Genomic DNA, 18,233 nt, shown 5'->3' with positions numbered 1-18,233 from the left:
TCGGCCTCATTTGGCGCCGGCGCCCCGGGAGCTGCGTGTGACGAGGGCCGTGGCTGGTGGGGGCTGCTGAATCGGTCAGATGTCCCACCACCAAGGGTCGCGGCCGGCTGGGGCACGGTGTCAGCGGCCGTCTGACCCAACAAGTGGGTCGGGTTCCGGCGGCGCCGAGGCCGCGGTCTCGTGACCCCTGAGGTGGCGCGGCGCGCCCCAGTCCTGTCGCGGCGAACGTTCTCAGAACGGCGTGATGGGTGACGGCACGCCTGGCTGGGCGGCGGGAGCGTCGCTGAGATCGTAACTCACGTACGCACCGACCCAGCCACCCGAGTGATCCGGGTAACGTAATCATGTGTTCCACCGTGTGCCAGACAGTCGGATCCGGAATCTTCCGCTCCGTGCAACCCCCTCCCCCCCCCCCCCCGGCGCCGCGCACCCTTTGCGCGGCAGGAAAAGACGCGACGCCGGACGGTCGAGCTGCACCAGCGGGGAGGTGGACTGCCGTCTTCCAAACGGCCCGCTGTGTAATCAGCGTCCGCCCGGTTGGTGCGCTCAGTGCGTTGTTTGCTTGCGTGTTTGAGGAGGATAACGGCGAGACGGAGCTCTGCTGGTCTGGTCTGCGCTGGTCTGGTCTCTGCTGGTCCGGTCTGCCACCCACTGCACATAGCAGAAGGCGGGGATGTTGATTCTGACGGGGTGGCAATTTGCTTAAGGATTCATATGTGTAATATTTTGGCGTTTTACAGTTGTTGACAATTTGTATGGTGATGATTTGTGGTTTGTGTTGTTGGTTCTAGGCAGTTTCAGACATTTACTCAGGGCTAAAACGGTTATCAAATTAAAATAACTTGGTCTGCTTTCGTTGAAAAGTGTACCGAAGCAAGTTAGATTGTACATATTTTGGGGTACATTTGACTGGTTAGGTATAACACATACATTTTCAACGAGTTGCTACCTGCTTAATAGGCTTAGCGCGGGTTTACGTGTAACTTCACCAGCGACTGACTGTAATTATCCAGCATTGACGAAATGAAACATCTGATTTACAGCAGTGATACACCAGTGGTATACATCAACCAGACACGACAGGAAAAAAACACAAAAGCCACTCGTTCTGCTGGGTGGGGAGCATGCTGCTATTGGAGAAGCCGTGCCTTTTATGCACCACTCCGCCGTCCCGTGGTGTCACACGACGCTTGGTACTCGCAGACTATCACGGTGTGATAACCTGGCTAGCTTTTTGGCGGGGAGGAGCACGGTGTGTTGTGCTCCCCTCAGCCGCAAGTTGGCGGTGGCGGGATCATCGGCATGCAGCGCTGATTCCAGCCCAGATCAGGAGCCGGACATCATCATCCGCACCGGAGTCACGGCCACTGCTTGGACCGGTTTGGGTGTGGAGGTCGGAGCTTCGAAGGCGGAATGGCTTCAGTTCTGGGTGTGACCTCCGTGCTGTTTCCTGTGGCCAGCGGGCGAAGGCTCACTGACGTCCAGCGGCATGTGCTGCGAATCTTGGATCAGCTCTGGGTATATTTATGTAGCTGTCGCCGGCGCTCTGGCCCGGTGCGGCGGGTGTCGCCTGTCCGGATGGGACGCGGGCCTACAGGGGCAGCGCCCGTCACCCGGGATGCTCGGCGAAGCGGCCGATGATCAGACGCGGGGGGGGGGGGGCTGGTGACCGGGACCGGCCGCTCCGCCCGGCGCACCTGCCGCGCTCCGCCGCACCGATCTCATCCGTGTGCAGAGCACGCGCCGCGCTCCTAACTGGCGGCCGTCCGAGGCGGCGCCGCCGGCCGCGACGGACACGTCTCATCACCGATCCGTCCGGCTCGGGCCGGCGGTGGAGTGTGGCCTGCGATCTCCCCGGAGTGCGGCCTCCTGGTCCATGTGCACTCCGGCCCGGTGCCAGCTGCCACGGCCGGACGAGACATGGCGCTCCGCCCCGATCAGTCTGAGTTTTGTATTTGTGTTCGCTTTGGCTTCCTTTTCGGCCAGTTTAGGGGTTGCACGTGCCGACTTTTGCACTGCTCGGTCCGATCTCCGTCTCTGTATTCCCATGCGGTACCCTGCTTTTTCCGTTGCGTTGCGTTGTGTTCCCTTTTTGGGTTTTGCGATCTGGCATACCCGTTTGCTGTTCCGACTCAGTATTGCCGTATTCGGTACTTTGCGTGGCGGTTATCACCATGTGGCTGCACATTCATATATAGAATATTTGATTCTGTCATCTGTGGATTTTGGGGTACTCATGTTGACTGTAGTGTTATCCGGTACTGCCGCTCGGTACCAGTGCTCCGCACTGGTACTCGGTACTGCCGCTCGGTACTGCGGCTCGCCACCCCAGGCCAGCACTGGTGTGCTGGTACCGCATTGCCGCACTGCACTCCCATGGTTGGGGCCCAGGTGCGCCGGACGCGGTGTTCAGCCGGCCGCTGTCGCCGCCAATTACGGCGGCCCTCGGCTTCAGCTTACGACGCCCGGTGGACTGCCGGCGGCGATCAGCGACCGACCGCCGCGGCCGCGCGGGGGCGGTGGACGGCGACACCCCACTGGCGCCCCGACAGGCTACCGGCACCCTGACAGGCTACCGGCACCCTGACAGGCCGCTGGCACCCTAACAGGCTACCGGCACCCTGACAGGCTACCGGCACCCTGACAGGCCGCTGGCACCCTAACAGGCTACCGGCACCCTGACAGGCTACCGGCATCCCGACTATCCACCGGCGCCCTGACAGGCTACCGGGACCCTGAAGGCCACTGGGACCGGGACGGGGGTGCGGCATCAGCACATGCGACGTAGACCAGGATGACTTGGCGGGACGGGCGCCATTACTAGGACCGGGACGTGACTCTGGGACCGGGGTACTGTACCGGAGCTGGGATTAGGACACTGCCAGAGCTGGACACGTTACCGGGCCGGGACGTGACTCTGGGACCGGGGTACTGTACCGGAGCTGGGATTAGGACACTGCCAGAGCTGGACACGTTACCGGGCCGGGACGTGACTCTGGGACCGGGGTACTGTACCGGAGCTGGGATTAGGACACTGCCAGAGCTGGACACGTTACCGGGCCGGGACGTGACACTGGGACCGAGGTACTGTACCGGAGCTGGGATTAGGACACTGCCAGAGCTGAACATGTTACCGGGACCGGGACGTGACACTGGGACCGCGGCATTATATCGTGATTGGAGTACTGGGTCGGACCAGACGGCTGGAGTCTGGGGTGTGTGTAACGGGAAACGGGAAGCTGCGCTATGCCTTAACACAATCCACCACGGCTAGCCATACTACGCAGCCAATGCGCTCGTGCACTTGACAACACACAGAAGCCTTCGCACCGAGTGAGCGTCGCGATTGTCAAACATCCACCAGACATTTGACGGAAGGTATCTCAGGTCAGCTTGAGCTTCGTCTCGCTCAGCTCACTGGTACGGCGTTAGTGTCTTCGAAGCGTTTCCGCGCTGCACAGGTTAGAGGGCTCGTCAAATGGCGATTATTACCATTTCATCTCTAGCGAAAACCGCTACATTTAGTTTCAGTTCATGGCTGTCTGTAGAACCCAGATGTTACAGCTCTATGATCTGAATATTGTGTGATTCGCGAAGGTCACTACGGTCCCTGAACACTGTTGTCGGCATTATGTTAAACTCAGGAACGGCGTGATGGCTGAGAATATTGGCAGACCGCGATACCCTTGTTGCCATTGTGCGGTCCCGTTTTCGCGGCTTATGCAGCGATGAAGGCCCGCAGTGCCATGACCTCAGAGCAGGGATGCAATGCCGGAGAGATGCAGCCACTCGGTAAGTCAGACAGGCTGCACGCGATGGCAGAAATGGCGTGCGGATCTAATTTGTGAGGGATGCGCGCGTGCCGTGCCGCACGGCATGCGCGCGTGTGCCGCACGGCATGACTTCTGCTCACATATTGCTCTCCAGCAATGGCGTGCGCCGGACGCTGGCGGGTGGCTGTCTTCCGCCATCGTTGTGGGCACCTTGAAGGAAATTTGGTTTTGGACGGTCTTCATTAACTTAGCATTCTCACGGAGAATGGGTTGACGAGCAGTGGGAAACCAGAGCATGCATTATGCTCCCTAATAATGCAACCTTGTGAGCATTTTTTTTTGACAGGGCTTCGGGGGAAGTAGAATACCATGCGGTCACACAGTGACGGCGATGCTGTTCGCGAACGTGCGAAGTAAAGCGAATATGGGCGAACATAATAAGAGACACTAACCGTATAACTCAGTCGCAAGGTCTATGCCTCATTAAATGCAATGCACTTTTGTTGCATGCTAGCTTATTAGAGTTTTTCGGGTGGGATGGATGGGAGAAGGGATCCTGATGTAGGATGTCATACGTACACAGTCAGACTGCGCCTATTCCATTATTACCATCCCTTGATCATCTGACCAGAGCTGTCATACGCTGATGAAATTGATGCATGCGTCGTGGATGTAAGCACTGACGCCGGTTTGATCAGCTATGGAGCATTCTGCGCCAGTTGGATGCCCTGAAGTTCACCGGGTCTGCAGCGCTGGGAAGCATGCGTGACTGCTCAGTATTCGGTATCCGTCTTTGTTATTGGCAGACCTCCATCAGCCATTTGAATTTCTTCTCACGGTACCACGCCGCATGTTTTCGGAAATATTTTTGCTCCGCGGCTGGCAACATCTGCTTAGGCTTCCGGGAGATATCGCAAAATAAACAAAAGCTGGGGAGGCCATCCGTTGCTGATCCCGTCGGCGGCGGGCGCGCCGGAATACAGATGGCTGCTGTGCGCCGGTGTCGGCGGCGCCGCCGGCCGCGCGCCGCGACCCCGGCGGCGCCGCCGCTGCTCCCCGGACACCCGTAATGCAAAGTGCCGCGCGCCGCCCACATGTGCGCCTGCAAATGCGCCATCACATGGCGTGGACCGGCGCTGGCTGCTCGCTCCGCCGTTTTATTGGCCGGCGGATGTACATCCATTTGCTGCGTGCGTAATGCCAGTGAGGGAAATTAATTGTTTCGCCGCGGTGACCCACTGCCTGGACTTCCAGCCCCCTGTTGGGGCGATGCTGTGTGCTGTGCTGGAATGTTGATGCGGCCTGGTGACTGGTGAAGTGATCTGTCCGTGTGGTGGTGTGATAAGCCGGGGATGTTTGTTCTTAGGGGTGGGTGGGTGATGTGCCAATTTACTACCGCGTGGTAGATGCCCGGAGTGTACGCCTTGCTGTGCTGAGGTCATGCGGTACACGACTCCAGCGTGGGCGTGTGCGGGTGACGTGCTGATGCTGACCCGCTGCCGCCGCCGGGTGGGGCCGGCCGAGAGCGGCAACACGTTGACCGCGGGTGGGTGCGGGTGACGTGCTGATGCTGACCCGCTGCCGCCGCCGCCAGGTGGGGCCGGCCGAGAGCGGCAAGACGTCGGCCGTGCGCACGCTGGCCGCGATGGCCGGACGCCGTCTGCGCGTGCTCACCATGAACTCGGCCACGGACACCACCGAGCTGTTGGGCGGCTTCGAGCAGGTCAGTCCGACACCCGGTCCAGGGCCGGTCTGGCGGACCCCCTCCCCCGGCCCGCCCACGTCCCGGACAACGGCCGTATTTCGTCGGCTCTCGACGGGTGAGCACTGCTCCGCCGCCAGTCTCTGTGCCGCAGATGCGCTGTGTTGGTCGACAACTGTGACGTATGCGCTGTTTACGGTCCTCAGTTATTTTTTTATGCGGCTGTGAGACGCGCTGGGAGCGGGAGGGCTCGCCGTTTCGGGGCCGGTCCGCTCCGCACGCCGCAGCGAGCTGCTCCGCCGCGCAGTCAATCCGCCTCGCTTCGGGCGAGGCATTACTCGTCTTACACGAGGAGTAAAGTATTAACAGGTACTAAATGCACAAAACATTAGAGATTATAGCATAGTTCTTGTTATTTACGTCTAAAGCGGAAGCTCTTCAGCGGGTTGGAAGATCTTCATTGATGGTTTTAGTCGGGCTGATGGTTGATGCAGGCAGCTCTGTTGATATCTGGCCGCCGGCATTAGAGGCCGCTATGCAAGCGAAACGATTCAGCGGGATATTTGATATTTGCGTCGCCCAGGCAGCTGTATTCTGAACCCAGGCGATTAGTTCCATGTTAGTATGCGCGGTCACCGCTGCACCTGCTGCAGATGCTGCCAATGCCGGATCCTGGGCGGCAGCGGTGCAGCTCAGCACTGCGAGCGTCATTTCGCAGCATCAGTCACAGAGGCGTTGGGGGACGACGTGGACGGCTGAGTCAAGGCGTCGGAACCCTGTCCCGAAAGGCGTTCCTTGTGCCCTTGTGCCACCAAGGATGACGACGCTTGTGGGGGTTGCAGCGATCCGCGCGTCGAAAAGCATTCCAAACCAAGGGCGTCTTACGGTGACAGCCGTCTGACCACGGTCACCGGGCTCGCGCCACAGGTCACAGGGGTTACGGCACGGGACGGAGGGGTTATAGTACGGGGCGCACTTGCCGTGGAGCGCCGCCGTGGCTCGCGCTCTGCGCTGGTGTTCTGACCCGCTGACAAAAGATGAGTCGCTCCGTCCGCTCGCCGACCACATGGTGCTTTCACGGATGGGCTGGCGCTGGCAGCCGGCCAACGGATGCGTGTCGCCCGGAGACTGAGGGGCATGCAGCGGCCGAATCCTCGCCCGGAGGCTGAGGGGCGCGCGGCGGCCGAATATTCGCCCGGAAACTGAGGGGCGCTCGGCGGTCGAATCCTCGCCCGGAGGCTGAGGGGCGCGCGGCGGCCGAATACTCGCCTGGAAACTGAGGGGCGCGCGGCGGCCGAATACTCGCCTGGAAACTGAGGGGCGCGCGGCGGCCGAATACTCGCCTGGAAACTGAGGGGCACGCGGCGGCCGAATACTCGCCCGGAAACTGAGGGACGCTCGGCGGCCGAATACTCGCCCGGAGGCTGAGGGGCGCGCGGCGACCAAATACTCGCCCGGAAACTGAGGGACACGCGGCGGCCGAATACTCGCCCGGAAACTGAGGGGCGCGCGGCGGCGGTGGCAGCGCACCGGTTGAAGCTGCGCGATGTTTGGACATTTCAAGGATAGAGCGGCGTTGTATTTGGATTGGTCACGTGGGGGCTACGTTTTCAGCCAATTGCAGTAAGCCGTTTTCGATGGAAAGGCTTAGCGTCCCAAATTTTGGTTGAATTTCCCATCGGTGTCCTGTTTTTAATCATCGGCTGTCGTGGATAGTTGAGAGTTACTGCAAATGCCAGCAAACGATTCACCCCTTGGGACCTGCCGGGTTCTGTAATCCTCATTTGGTCGCCATTTCTGTGCGAGTGCCGTCCAGCCATTGTTTGTGTGAGCGGCAAAATGCTTTCGACTGCGTGGGAGACCGCTACTCACAGAACTCGTTCCGCTCCCTGATGGCCCTGTGTTCTACGAAAGGGGCTCCTCTTAAACGGTGCTGGCTTATTGCTGCCAACTGGTGACCACTGACGGATGTCGGCCCACCTGGAGCCGCGGATGTGGGCCTCCCAGCGGAGCCGCCATCCCGGACGGAAGTCCGCCGGCGTGGCGACAGGCGGCACGCCGGAATCTAAAGCGCAGGAGATGAAGTCAGACACTTTAAAGTTACCCTCTGACGTCTGCGAAAGCACGAAATCCGGTGTGACGTCCCTGACGTGGGACGGAAAACACGGAAAACAGCCCTTAAAGTACAGAGGTGAGCCTGTGCTCGCAGCTGCTCTTCATTCCCTTATGACGGACACGGCCATTTTCGTTGAAGCTCGTGCGACGTCCGCGTGGCCCGCTGTTGGACGGCCACTGCTGGCCGCACCTGCGCGCCAAGAGCTCGCCTCCGCTGCCGAGTGTGCGGGTGTGCATTGGCGGGCACCGGCGCGCCAACCGAACTGTGCGCCGCGGGCGATGGTCGTTGGCCAGCGCCCCCCCCCCCCCCTCCCCCGCTCCCCTCTCGCTTCGGGCGGCCGACCCGTGCGCAATACCGACCCAGATCAATGCTGCGATGCCACCCCTTGCTGGGGTCTTGCGCCGTTAGCCCCCCGCCCCCCCGCCGACCCATCGGCCTACGCGCGTCTCCCATCCCCGCCCGATCCATTCATCTGGTACGCGTCTCATCGGCGGCCCGTCCCGGTCTCTCTTTACCCTGTCTCCCGGCCCGATGGCGTATTTGTCTGCGACACCATGTTTACAGTTATTTCTCTCTCTCTCTCTCTCTCTCTCTCTCCTCTCTCTTCTCTCTCTCTCTCTCCTCTCTCTCTCTCTCTCTCTCTCTCTCTCTCTCTCTCGATCTCTCTCTCTCTCTCTCTCTCTCTCTCTCTCTCTCTCTCTCTCTCTCTCTCTCTCTTCTCTCTCTGTCTCTGTCTCTGTCTCTTCTTCTGTCTCTGTCTCTGTCTCTGTCTCTGCTCTGTCTCTGTCTCTGTCTCTCTTCTCCTGTCTCTGTCTCTCTCTGTCTCTCGTCTCTCTTCTCTGTCTCTGTCTCTGTCTCTGTCTTCTCTCTGTCTCTGTCTCTGTCTCTGTCTCTATCTGTCTCTGTCCTCTGTCTCTGTCTCTGTCTCTGTCTCTGTCTCTGTACTCTGTCTCTGTCTCTGTCTCTGTCTCTGTCTCTGTCTCTGTCTCTGTCTCTGTCTCTGTCTCTGTCTCTGTCTCTGTCTCTGTCTCTGTCTCTGTCTCTGTCTCTGTCTCTGTCTCTGTCTCGTCTCTGTCTCTGTCTCTGTCTCTGTCTCTGTCTCTGTCTCTGTCTCTGTCTCTGTCTCTGTCTCTGTCTCTCTCTCTCTCTCTCTCTCTCTATTGCTCTCCCCCTCTGCGTTATATCCCTGTCTTTCTCTGCGTGCGGGCTTTTTTGTTGTTCGTGTGCTTTGTGCACATTCCCGCCCATGTTTTCTCCATCCCCGCTTCTCTAACAGGTATTTTGTATGTATAAACCATAACAGGTCATTTCTGCGTTTTGCAGCGTCCAACAAAACGTCCTTTTTGCTTCGGTTCAAAATGATTTCGAGCTTCGTTCGCGGAGCTTTAGGGGTCTTTTCATATTCGTGGACCCACCGCATGGACCCGTACCGTGGCTGGTGCGACCCTTCAGTAGTTTCTGACAGTTAGGCTATTGTAAACGCCAAGGGGATGTGACAGCTTTTTGAGTAGGGGGTTTACCTCTGTTGTAAAAGGGCAGGATTCTCAGCAAGTTTCAGAATGCGGCAATAATTATTCCTGGCTCGTAATCACGCCTTGTAACTCGAATGTCAGTGAGGTTGTTGTCGGGCTGTCCGTGTGTCAGGTTAAAGGTCAGCCCGACCAGCGAGGTCTGTGGAACGTCTATGTAATCTATAGCAGGACAAGCTGTCGGTCGGTTTTCTTTCAGCTCCAACAGTCATAGACAAGCCAATGGGCACTGTCCGCTCTCTACCGCTCACACGTCACGTCTCTGCGGAGTCAGCCATTTGTCCAGCATGTTGCAGATGTTTTATTAGTTGGCCTTCTGATTCAGCAAGGCGACATCTGCCATCGGACAGTTGAGGCTAGTGCATGGATGAAACTGTGATGTTCAGAACGGTCTGTAGGTGTTCTGGCGAATAGAACTTGGCGTTCGTCTGGGAAACACACCATTGGTCGGTTAATCAGAAATCGAGTGGAATTGGGGGGTCCTGAAATAGCTACAAATGTGAAGGAGACAGAAGTATTGTTTTTTGCTCCAAGGTCAGCTTAAGTCAACCGAGGCTGAAATTACAAGTGCTCAAAATATGAAAAAGCAGGCACACATTTTTGCATTACAAACTTTGCAGGGATTTGCGTAACTATTGCAATGTCTCTCTATAGTCATGAGAGGTAACGAATTCCAGAAGGCACCATTTGAGGCCAAGTCAGGTCACATTGCTCTGCCTCGGCTTCTGTCTTTGTCTCCGGGGGCGGACACGGCTGAAGCACATCAGGACAGAGGCTGGGACCAGGAGCGGCACAGAGGTCGAGACCGGGACCAGGACGGAGGCGCTGGGCGCGCTCGCCCTGTGGGCTCAGCTTTCGGCTGCCCTGCGTCGGCCGGTGCGGGCCGGGCCGGGTCACCTGCCGCAGCGCCCGGCAGCGCCTGCCAAACTTTATGGCTGCCCGGCACGCGGCAGTACGAATTGAAGCCGGCCGGCCAGACTGTCTTGTTAAGTGTCAAGTTTTCATGGCGGTACTGAGCGGCGCCGCGGCCTGTATTGACCGGGCGACTGCGTCACCGGAGCCGGAGCCGGAGCCGCAGCCGCAGCCGCAGCCGGAGCCGGAGCCGCGGCCGCAGCCGCAGCCGCAGCCGCAGCCGCAGCAGCAGTCGCTGGGCGCCGCCTCGGCCGCCGCTCAGCGCCGCTGCGGCTCTGGCCGCCCTCGGCCGCCCACCGTATTTGAGGTGCCAGGCCCGACGGTTTTGTCGCAGCGTTAATGGCCGATTCAGCGAGAGTGGGAGATCGTTAAGTGGTGCGCCCAGTTTTGGCGTCATCAGGCTGCCGTCAGTGCCCGTCAAATACCTATGGTGGTTGAACGCATAGCATGCCCTGCTTGGCGGTCAGGTTTGGTGTTAGCTCTCACGCCAGTGTGGCCAGCTTGCGAGAACCACCCCCGCCGCCTGCATTCCTTCTTCCTGCATGCCTCCCCCAGACTCTGTCTTTCCAATAGATGTCCTTAGGGTCAATGTTACATGTTTAGAAAGTTGGTAGGGTGGGGCTCAGTCCCTTCTGGCTTTCCCGGTTTCCACCCGGCCGAGGTATGTTACCGTGACGGCTGGTAGCGCATGGCGGCCGTGGCCGGCTGGTGCGGGGTTCCAATCCCACCAACGGGCCATTTTACCGGCCGCACCACGTCTTTCTATGTCTAAACCAGCACCCCACTGACGCGTGTCGTGACGCCTGTCGCCAGCCGGCATGCGAGTCCCGCCGCCGCCGCCAGGTCGGGCCAGCTGCCCGGGTGGGCCCCTATCTGGGGTCGCCGATGCCGCCGCCGCCGCCAGGTGGGGCCGGCTGCCCGAATGGGGCCCCTATCTGGGGTCGCCGATGCCGCCGCCGCCGCCAGGTCGGGCCAGCTGCCCGGATGGGGCCCCTATCTGGGGTCGCCGATGCCGCCGCCGCCGCCAGGTGGGGCCGGCTGCCCGAATGGGGCCCCTATCTGGGGTCGCCGATGCCGCCGCCGCCGCCAGGTGGGGCCAGCTGCCCGGGTGGGCCCCTATCTGGGGTCGCCGATGCCGCCGCCGCCGCCAGGTGGGGCCAGCTGCCCGGATGGGGCCCCTATCTGGGGTCGCCGATGCCGCCGCCGCCGCCAGGTGGGGCCGGCTGCCCGGATGGGGCCCCTATCTGGGGTCGCCGATGCCGCGTAACCCGGAGCCGCATTACGCAGGCCAGCAGCCGGCGTGTCCGGCGGCCGGCACGTCTCCCCCGCCCTGGCGATACCCGGCCAGCCTCGTTACCGCCCGGCACGGACGGCACGGACCGGCGGCGGCGCCGTTCAGGAGGCGCGCGGCGACTGGGCGGCGCCGGCCGTGTGCTCCCGCCGTCCTCCTCCGGGCTCGCAGAGGGCCCGGCGATATCACGCTGTCAGCCGGACGCTTCAGTGGAATGTCCGCGGACAGGACGGCCTCAGCAGAACGGCGTGCTCTGGGCTTTCCAATGAAGTCTGGTGGGATTGAGGCTTCGCTGGTCTTTCGTGGGCGTCATGTATTTGATGACTCCATATATCTTTTGGCAGCGTGACGTACTGGAACGAATGGCTTTCCAAGGTCTTCGCAGCGGTCTTCCGCGAGCTCGGTGCTTTGAGTGACCTCTAGTTGCTATGGGGTGTGCCATTGTGTATACCTTACGCTGGGACCGACCCTAGTAAATTCAGAAATAACATTGTAACCACGGGGACGCTTGGAAACGAATTCTTTAAAAATCTGGGGGTTGCAAAGGTAGCTTCAGCTGCTCTCAAAGTCCTGCTCCCGACCGTCGGTGCGTGAGGGGTCCGTGAGTTGGGTCGCGTGCCAGTGTAGCCTCTCGCTGGCCCCGGGCCGCAGCCGGCCGGTGCTCTCGAGGCGCGCTGGACGACCTTCTCAGCTGCCAGAGGTCCATGGGAGGGATGGCCGGGCCTGCCGTGAGCCTCGGGAGGGGACGCCCATGAAACACTGTTCCGGCGTAGCCTGTGTAATGGCGAACAGCGCTGCGCTCACTCTCACTGGGGTTAGAAAGCGCGGCGGTGAGAGTAGCGTCCTCGAGAGCGAGGCGGGCGAGTCGCGGGCCGGCGGGCACTGGCGCCTCGTCGGGGTCACCTGAGTGTCACACGTGCGGAGGGAGCGACACACGAGCCCGGCACACACGTGGCAGGCGGCCAACACCGGGCCGAGGACAAGCGGAGACAATTGTAACGATGGCGTCTTGTAAAATATCGCACCGAATCGGTGGGAAGAAGAGCTGCAGCCAAGTACGGGACCGACTCATCCACGCACGCGGCCACATGCGGGCACGCACGGAAACACTTATTGCCATTATGACTAAGGTATGATACACGAGACAGCTTGAAATACCTGGAAGTGTCGTGACTGACCCTGCGCAGGTATTTTTTGTTCAAGTAGTTATCTACTTTGATGGCTCCGCCCGCTCATGTCGAAAAACGAGTCAATTGTTTGTCGCCAAAATCAACGGCAGCCGTGGCTTACAGCGATGCTGTCGTGGTCGTTGGAACAAACGTTCTCGGTACTTTGTCCCCCAGCAAATTTACAGATATATCAGATTGTCTCGCACATCAAGCCTTAGCCAAAAAGGCTATTGAGCACTTGTCAGAGCGTAACAGAGCTGCGTTTCTGTCGAGTCGTCACCGTCGGCAGATCGCGTGTGCGTCGGTTGGCAGTCGACATGGTACGGTCGACGTGTCGCCACCAGCGCTGCCGACGACACGGCGCCTGGCCGGGGAGCGCGCTGATACACCCCAGAACACCGGCACACCGCACGTATATGTAGAAACATCTTGTAAACATTTGAAACCACTGAGTATGTTTGACACAGAAAACGTACACGATTGTCTCGGGTGGCGGAAGCCGTCCACCGTTGCGCGTCGACTCACTGACTCCGTACCGCTGCTGTCTCCACTTCCCCTCCCTCGCCCCTGAAGAACAGTAACATTGCATCGTCAGTGAACAGATGACGTTCGTAATAGCACCATTGTGGGCTCAGCTTTGACGCGATTGCTCGCCGCCATTGGATGGCGCGGCCCGGCCTCCCGTCGTGCGGGGCGCGTGGCCGGCCGGCATCGCAGCGATGGCTGCAGATATGCGCGGACACTGGCTGGAACCGCCCGCCCGGCCAGCCGCCGGGCGGGGCTCGCCTCAGGAGCGCACCGCCCAGACGCCCCCCTCCACTCCGCCGCATGGGACGGGCCCAGCGCCGAGCCGAGCCGTAGCGTTCGCCTCGAGGGGCAGCGCTGCCCCTCGGGCCGACGGCGCCGCCCCTCAGCACGGGGCGGGCCGGAGCAGCCCCACGCTGATCCGGCCGGGACGCAGCGGCGGCCGCCTCACACGTGGATGGTGGCGCCGGGGTCGGCCGGCGGCGGCGACGCGCCGGCCTCCGCGCCGCGGCCCGCCCGCTGCGCCCCCTCTCAGATCTTGAAGCTGGTGCCCGAGTGGACCGACAGCTGGTCGTGACAGGAGCGGCTGCCACTGGCACCGGAGTCCCTGCGAACGGCGCGAGCGCGCGCGTCAGACGGTTCGCTTCTGCCGGGGCGGACGCGCACGCGGCACCACGGCCGCGGGGCGGGCTGGCCACGTGGGCGTCTGACGCCGGGGGGGGGGGGGGGGGGGGGAAGGACATCGTGCCCGCGGCTGTGCGTGTTATCACGGCCTCACCTGCGTGGTCACGTGAGGTTAGATTCTGTGGGTGTCTTGGTGGCTGTGCCGGTGGGCTCTTGGCGTACGTGGTGGTGTCACTGCTGGTGCTGGTTGTCATGGCCCGTCTTGTATTGCCATATTTCTCAGCAAACGACGTGTTTGACGCCTTGTTATGTGGGAAAGTCTGTCAGTGTCCCTTGACGGGGCCCCTGTTTGGACACAGCATAGGGTTCAGGAGCCACGTATTCATCTTGTCCCTAGTGTCAATGACTCAATGTCAGAGGAGGCCAGGCATGATGTCAGAGGTCAGTCATGATATCAGGGATCAGTCAGGTCATGTTGTCAGAGGTCAGTCATGATATCATGTGTCAGTTATGATATCAGCGGTGAGTCATGTTGCCAGGGGTCAGTCGTGATGTCGGAGTTAATTTATGATGTCAGAGGTCAGCCATGATGTCAGGTGTCATGTATAATTGTCAGGAGTCAGCGACGATGAGGGCGGTCAGCCGTGACCACAGGGTTCAGCGGCCGTGATTGTCGCTGACCGCACCCTGCCGGCACCGGGCGCCGGCAGCGAGCATCGAGCAGCCACCGACCGCCCTCCGATGCAGCGGCGTCCGCTACGGCGACGCCCACTTCCGAGAATCGCCCGAATCAGTCGCATTCGGCGCGTTTTCAGAAAGCTCCTCTCCATGTTTGCTCGCGAAATTGGATGTCGAAAGAGGGAGCAAGCCAAACAGCGTAGGATATGGGTCCTCCCCTGCTTCGAAGGGGCTTGAACGTGGCTGGGGCAGATTTGTTGAAATGAAACGCAATCTCTATAGGCAAGATATGGGCAGTGGGCGCCGCTCTTGCCATTACAGCGAGTCGATCCCCGTGTGCCGAGCCGCGCTCATCATCAGCGTGGCCTCACGCGCCGCTTTCAGGCAGCCAGCGTGAGAGAAGGGCGACACTAATGATCGGTGCAGCCGGCAGCCGCCTGGGACTTGAGTTCTTCTGTGGGAACCGTGCCGTCTTCGAGAGGTCCTGCTTCGTGTCGGAACGGTTAATGTTCGGCCGGCTTGTTTCGTTATAACATTACAATGCTGATCGTGGCGGGCTGCATGCCAGACGAGATTACCAGGGATCAAAGCGGTGAGATGCTTTGTTCCTACCGCAATGAAAATTCGTGTGGTGCTACGACGAAAGGCCGGGTGATGGCGACCGGGAGATGGTGCAGCCCCGATCGGAGACCACCTAGTGCGTGACGTGCACCTGGGTCATGGTCAAGGTCAAGGTCGGGTCACACCCGACAGAGCCGGCCCGTCCCGGCGTCGCCGCGCGGTCGGTTCAGCAGCGGTGTGTGTGGCGCGGCGCACGTCTTCCGTCGCCGCCGCTGCGGCCGCGGCCGCGCTCGTCCGTCGGCGGCAACCAGCGCTCGGCGGGCGGCCGTTCAGCTCCGGCTGGCGACGTGGTGGCGAGGCGGGGCGCGCGGGCCGTCCGGTGTCGGCGGTCGGCCGGTGCCGATGCCGCCCGCCCGGCCGCCCGGCCGCTCCAGGCGGTGACGTCACGCCGCCGGCGCCGTCCACAATCATCGCCGCCGGGAGCTAATCTCGTTTGCGGCGGCATCGGCGACGGCCGCTCCGCTGGGCGCGACGTTCTGCGAAGCCCCGGCCGGCCTGGGCGTCGACACTGATGGGGCGAGCTGTCAGCGCCCCGCTTGAAGGGCTCTCGCCCCGGCTGTCGCCGTCGTCCGGCGGCGGCCGGCGCGGTGCAGGCGGGGGCGGCCGGCGCGGCGCAGGTGGGGTCGCCGCCCGGCTGCCGGGGGCGCCCCCGCGGCGTCCCCCGGGGCCACTGATGTCGGCAGTGGCGGGCGCAGCTGTGATGATGGGCTGATCTCCACGGACCGTCAGCCGCCGCGCCGTCCCCCGGGGCCGCTGACGTCGGCAGTGGCGGGCGCAGCTGTGATGATGGGCTGATCTCCACGCACCGTCAGCCGCCGCGGTATTTCCGCGTGATGAGTGCCCGGGCTGGCGCCGAGCGTCTCAGCTCAGTGCCGACTCCCGCTGCCAGAAGCCAATCGTGCACCGGATCACGTTCTAAATGACCGCTCTGATCGGACGGTGATGGTAGCGCATTGTGGGGCTCGGCGAGGGCGTCTTGATCTAGTGGGGTCGATGCATTGAAGCGGCGCGTCGGAAGCGGCCGCTGATCGACGTCCTGTTGACGTCCTGTCTCGGCAGATCGCCGGAGAAGATCTGGCTGTGGTCGTCGGTCGTCGGCTCCGTCCGGGCGCGCCGACTGATGCGCTTTATTGCTGACCGGCGTGGGCGGGTGCTGAATTCTGGCTGGCGACCGGCGGCACGCTGCGCGGAGCTCGATGCCGCGACAGTTTCCGCTCCCGATGCCACTGGCGCTGCCGGCTTTCATCAGCTATTTCCGAGGCTCCTCGGGAGCTCCGGTTCGGCTGGCGCCTAGTCCGGGTTTCCCAGGGAGGAGTGCAGATTGCGCGCGGCACTGGACGGAGAGTGTGACCGCCGCTGTCGCTGTGGCGCTGGACAGATGATGTGACCGTCGCTGTCGCTGTGGCGCTGGACGGAGGATGTGACCGCCGCTGTCGCTGTGGCGCTGGACGGAGAGCGTGACCGCCGCTGTCGCTAAGGCGCTGGACGGAGAGCATGACCGCCGCTACCGCTGTGGCGCTGGACGGAGCATGTGACCGCCGCTGTCGCTGTGGCGCTGGACGGAGCATGTGACCGCCGCTGTCGCTGTGGCGGCCAGATTTGTCGTCGCGCCATCTGCGCGCGGCTTAGAGGCCAAAGCCGGCCGGCGCGCGCCCATACAGACGAGCCCGTTGGCGCCGAGACGACAGGCTGATAGCATTGCGCTCGCAGGATATCGGGCCGGAATGGGTCGGCGGGCCGGATGCGCCCGCCGCCGCCGGCCGCTCCTCGGAACGCGACCTTCTGACCCGGGCTGATCTGAGGTGTGCCGCGGGGCGCCCGGCAGCCGTGGGTGTCGTGTGGCGGTGCCCCTGCTGTGTAGGAGCCCGCGGCCGTGGTGGCCGACGGCGCGCTCGAAGGCCATGTTTGGCGAGGACGGTGGGCTGCGGCATCGATCAGCGCCGCCGCCCGCGGCCTGCTCGCGGGGTGAGTCAGGCGAGTGACACGGCGCCGACGGCGGCCGGGCCGGCCGGCGGGCTCGAGCGGCCGCCGCCCACCCAGCGGCGCCGGCCGGGCTCGCCGACGTCCAGCGCCCGCGCCACCATCTGGAGCCAGCCGACCGCCAGCCCGGCCCGACGCTCGGTCGCGCCTCCTCCAAATTACCTTAGCATTTTAAGCTCGTCTTTCTGGCGCCAAGCGGGCAGGCCCGACCGGCCACCGCCCCTGACGTGCACCCCGCACCCCGCTCTACCCGGGGGGGGGGGGGGGGCGGCGCCGCGAAGTGAGGTGATATGTCGCCGGCGGACGCGGACGTCTTGTCAGATGGACGGCCAGCAGCCGGGCGCGTGATCAGCGCATTGACATTGGCGGCGCTGAGGCGGGCTGTTTGCTTTTAGTCAGTGTATAGCGTTGTAAAGGGCAGCTAGGAATACGTCAAATGCCTGTTTGTCGTTGTGCTGTGTCTTAAGTCCATCCGTTGAAGGTTCCGCTGTCTCGCTGTGGGTTGTTTTTTTGTCATAGGTCTTTGTAACTTGTTTGGTCTAAATAAGCTTTTCGACGTTCTGCGTTTGCCTTCTGTGTAAAGTGGGTAGTCTGTTTCTTCAAAGCTGCTCCGGTCGCATTAGCCGTCTTATACGCGAATGCAAATATATCGTCCATCCATCTCAACAATAACCACTAGCGTGAAGTTGGCCGTCTTTAAATTACATTTAGGCTGTCAAATTTAGATAACACTTCCGTCGGAAGGAAGGGCATGTAGTCCCCGAATATCTGTCAGCGCGTCTCAGAATTGCGCTGCGAGATGAAAACGGGCTCCTGGAGCAGCGGCACCCGGCACCCCCAGCCGCGCGGCGAGCGATAACAGTGACGACGGAGGGGATTGTGAAGAGGCACTTACTGCTCTTCACCCAATTAACGGGCTTCAGTGTCGTGCATTTGAAGGAGACCAGCATTGAGCAACTCTAGATGTCAATAAAAATCAGTGACGACAATGCGCATGACAAATAATTTTGACACTTCGATCGACCAGAACTCCGTGCCTGCGTAGCATGCAGACATGAGGAGGCAGTACCCCGGCACCGGGAGGCGGGCGTGCCGGCCACCTGCCGCCCACTCACGCCAGGTAGGAGCGGCTGAGCGACGGGTACGAGTGGAACGTCTCCTCCTCGACGCTGTCGCGGCGGGGCGGCGCACTGGCGCGGCGGCCGTGCGCTGCTGCCGCCGGCCGCCGCTCCTCGCCGCCGCCACGGTAGTTGCAGCAGATGAGGTCGAGCGCGGCGCGCCGCAGCCCCTTGTGCAGCGCCAGGAACAGCGCC

The 18,233-nt window shown here is 61.6% G+C and overlaps 1 protein-coding gene across 1 annotated transcript in view; it reads left to right on the top strand.

The window, feature by feature from the left end:
• Positions 1–18,233, top strand: part of LOC119103044 (midasin-like) — a gene marked incomplete at its 3' end in the record, with an annotated part of 116,680 nt that overhangs the window by 71,680 nt on the left and 26,767 nt on the right. The window contains 1 exon segment of the mRNA XM_037226494.1: positions 5,368–5,496. Within this exon segment, the coding sequence (XP_037082389.1) occupies positions 5,368–5,496 (129 nt within the window).

Source organism: Pollicipes pollicipes, unplaced genomic scaffold, assembly GCF_011947565.3.
Source record: "Pollicipes pollicipes isolate AB1234 unplaced genomic scaffold, Ppol_2.1 Scaffold_5724;HRSCAF=6776_pilon_pilon_pilon, whole genome shotgun sequence".
Taxonomy (NCBI): Eukaryota; Metazoa; Arthropoda; class Thecostraca; order Pollicipedomorpha; family Pollicipedidae; genus Pollicipes; species Pollicipes pollicipes.
The sequence above is the reverse complement of the archived record's forward strand: the minus strand, read 5'-3'. Positions and strand labels throughout refer to the sequence as shown.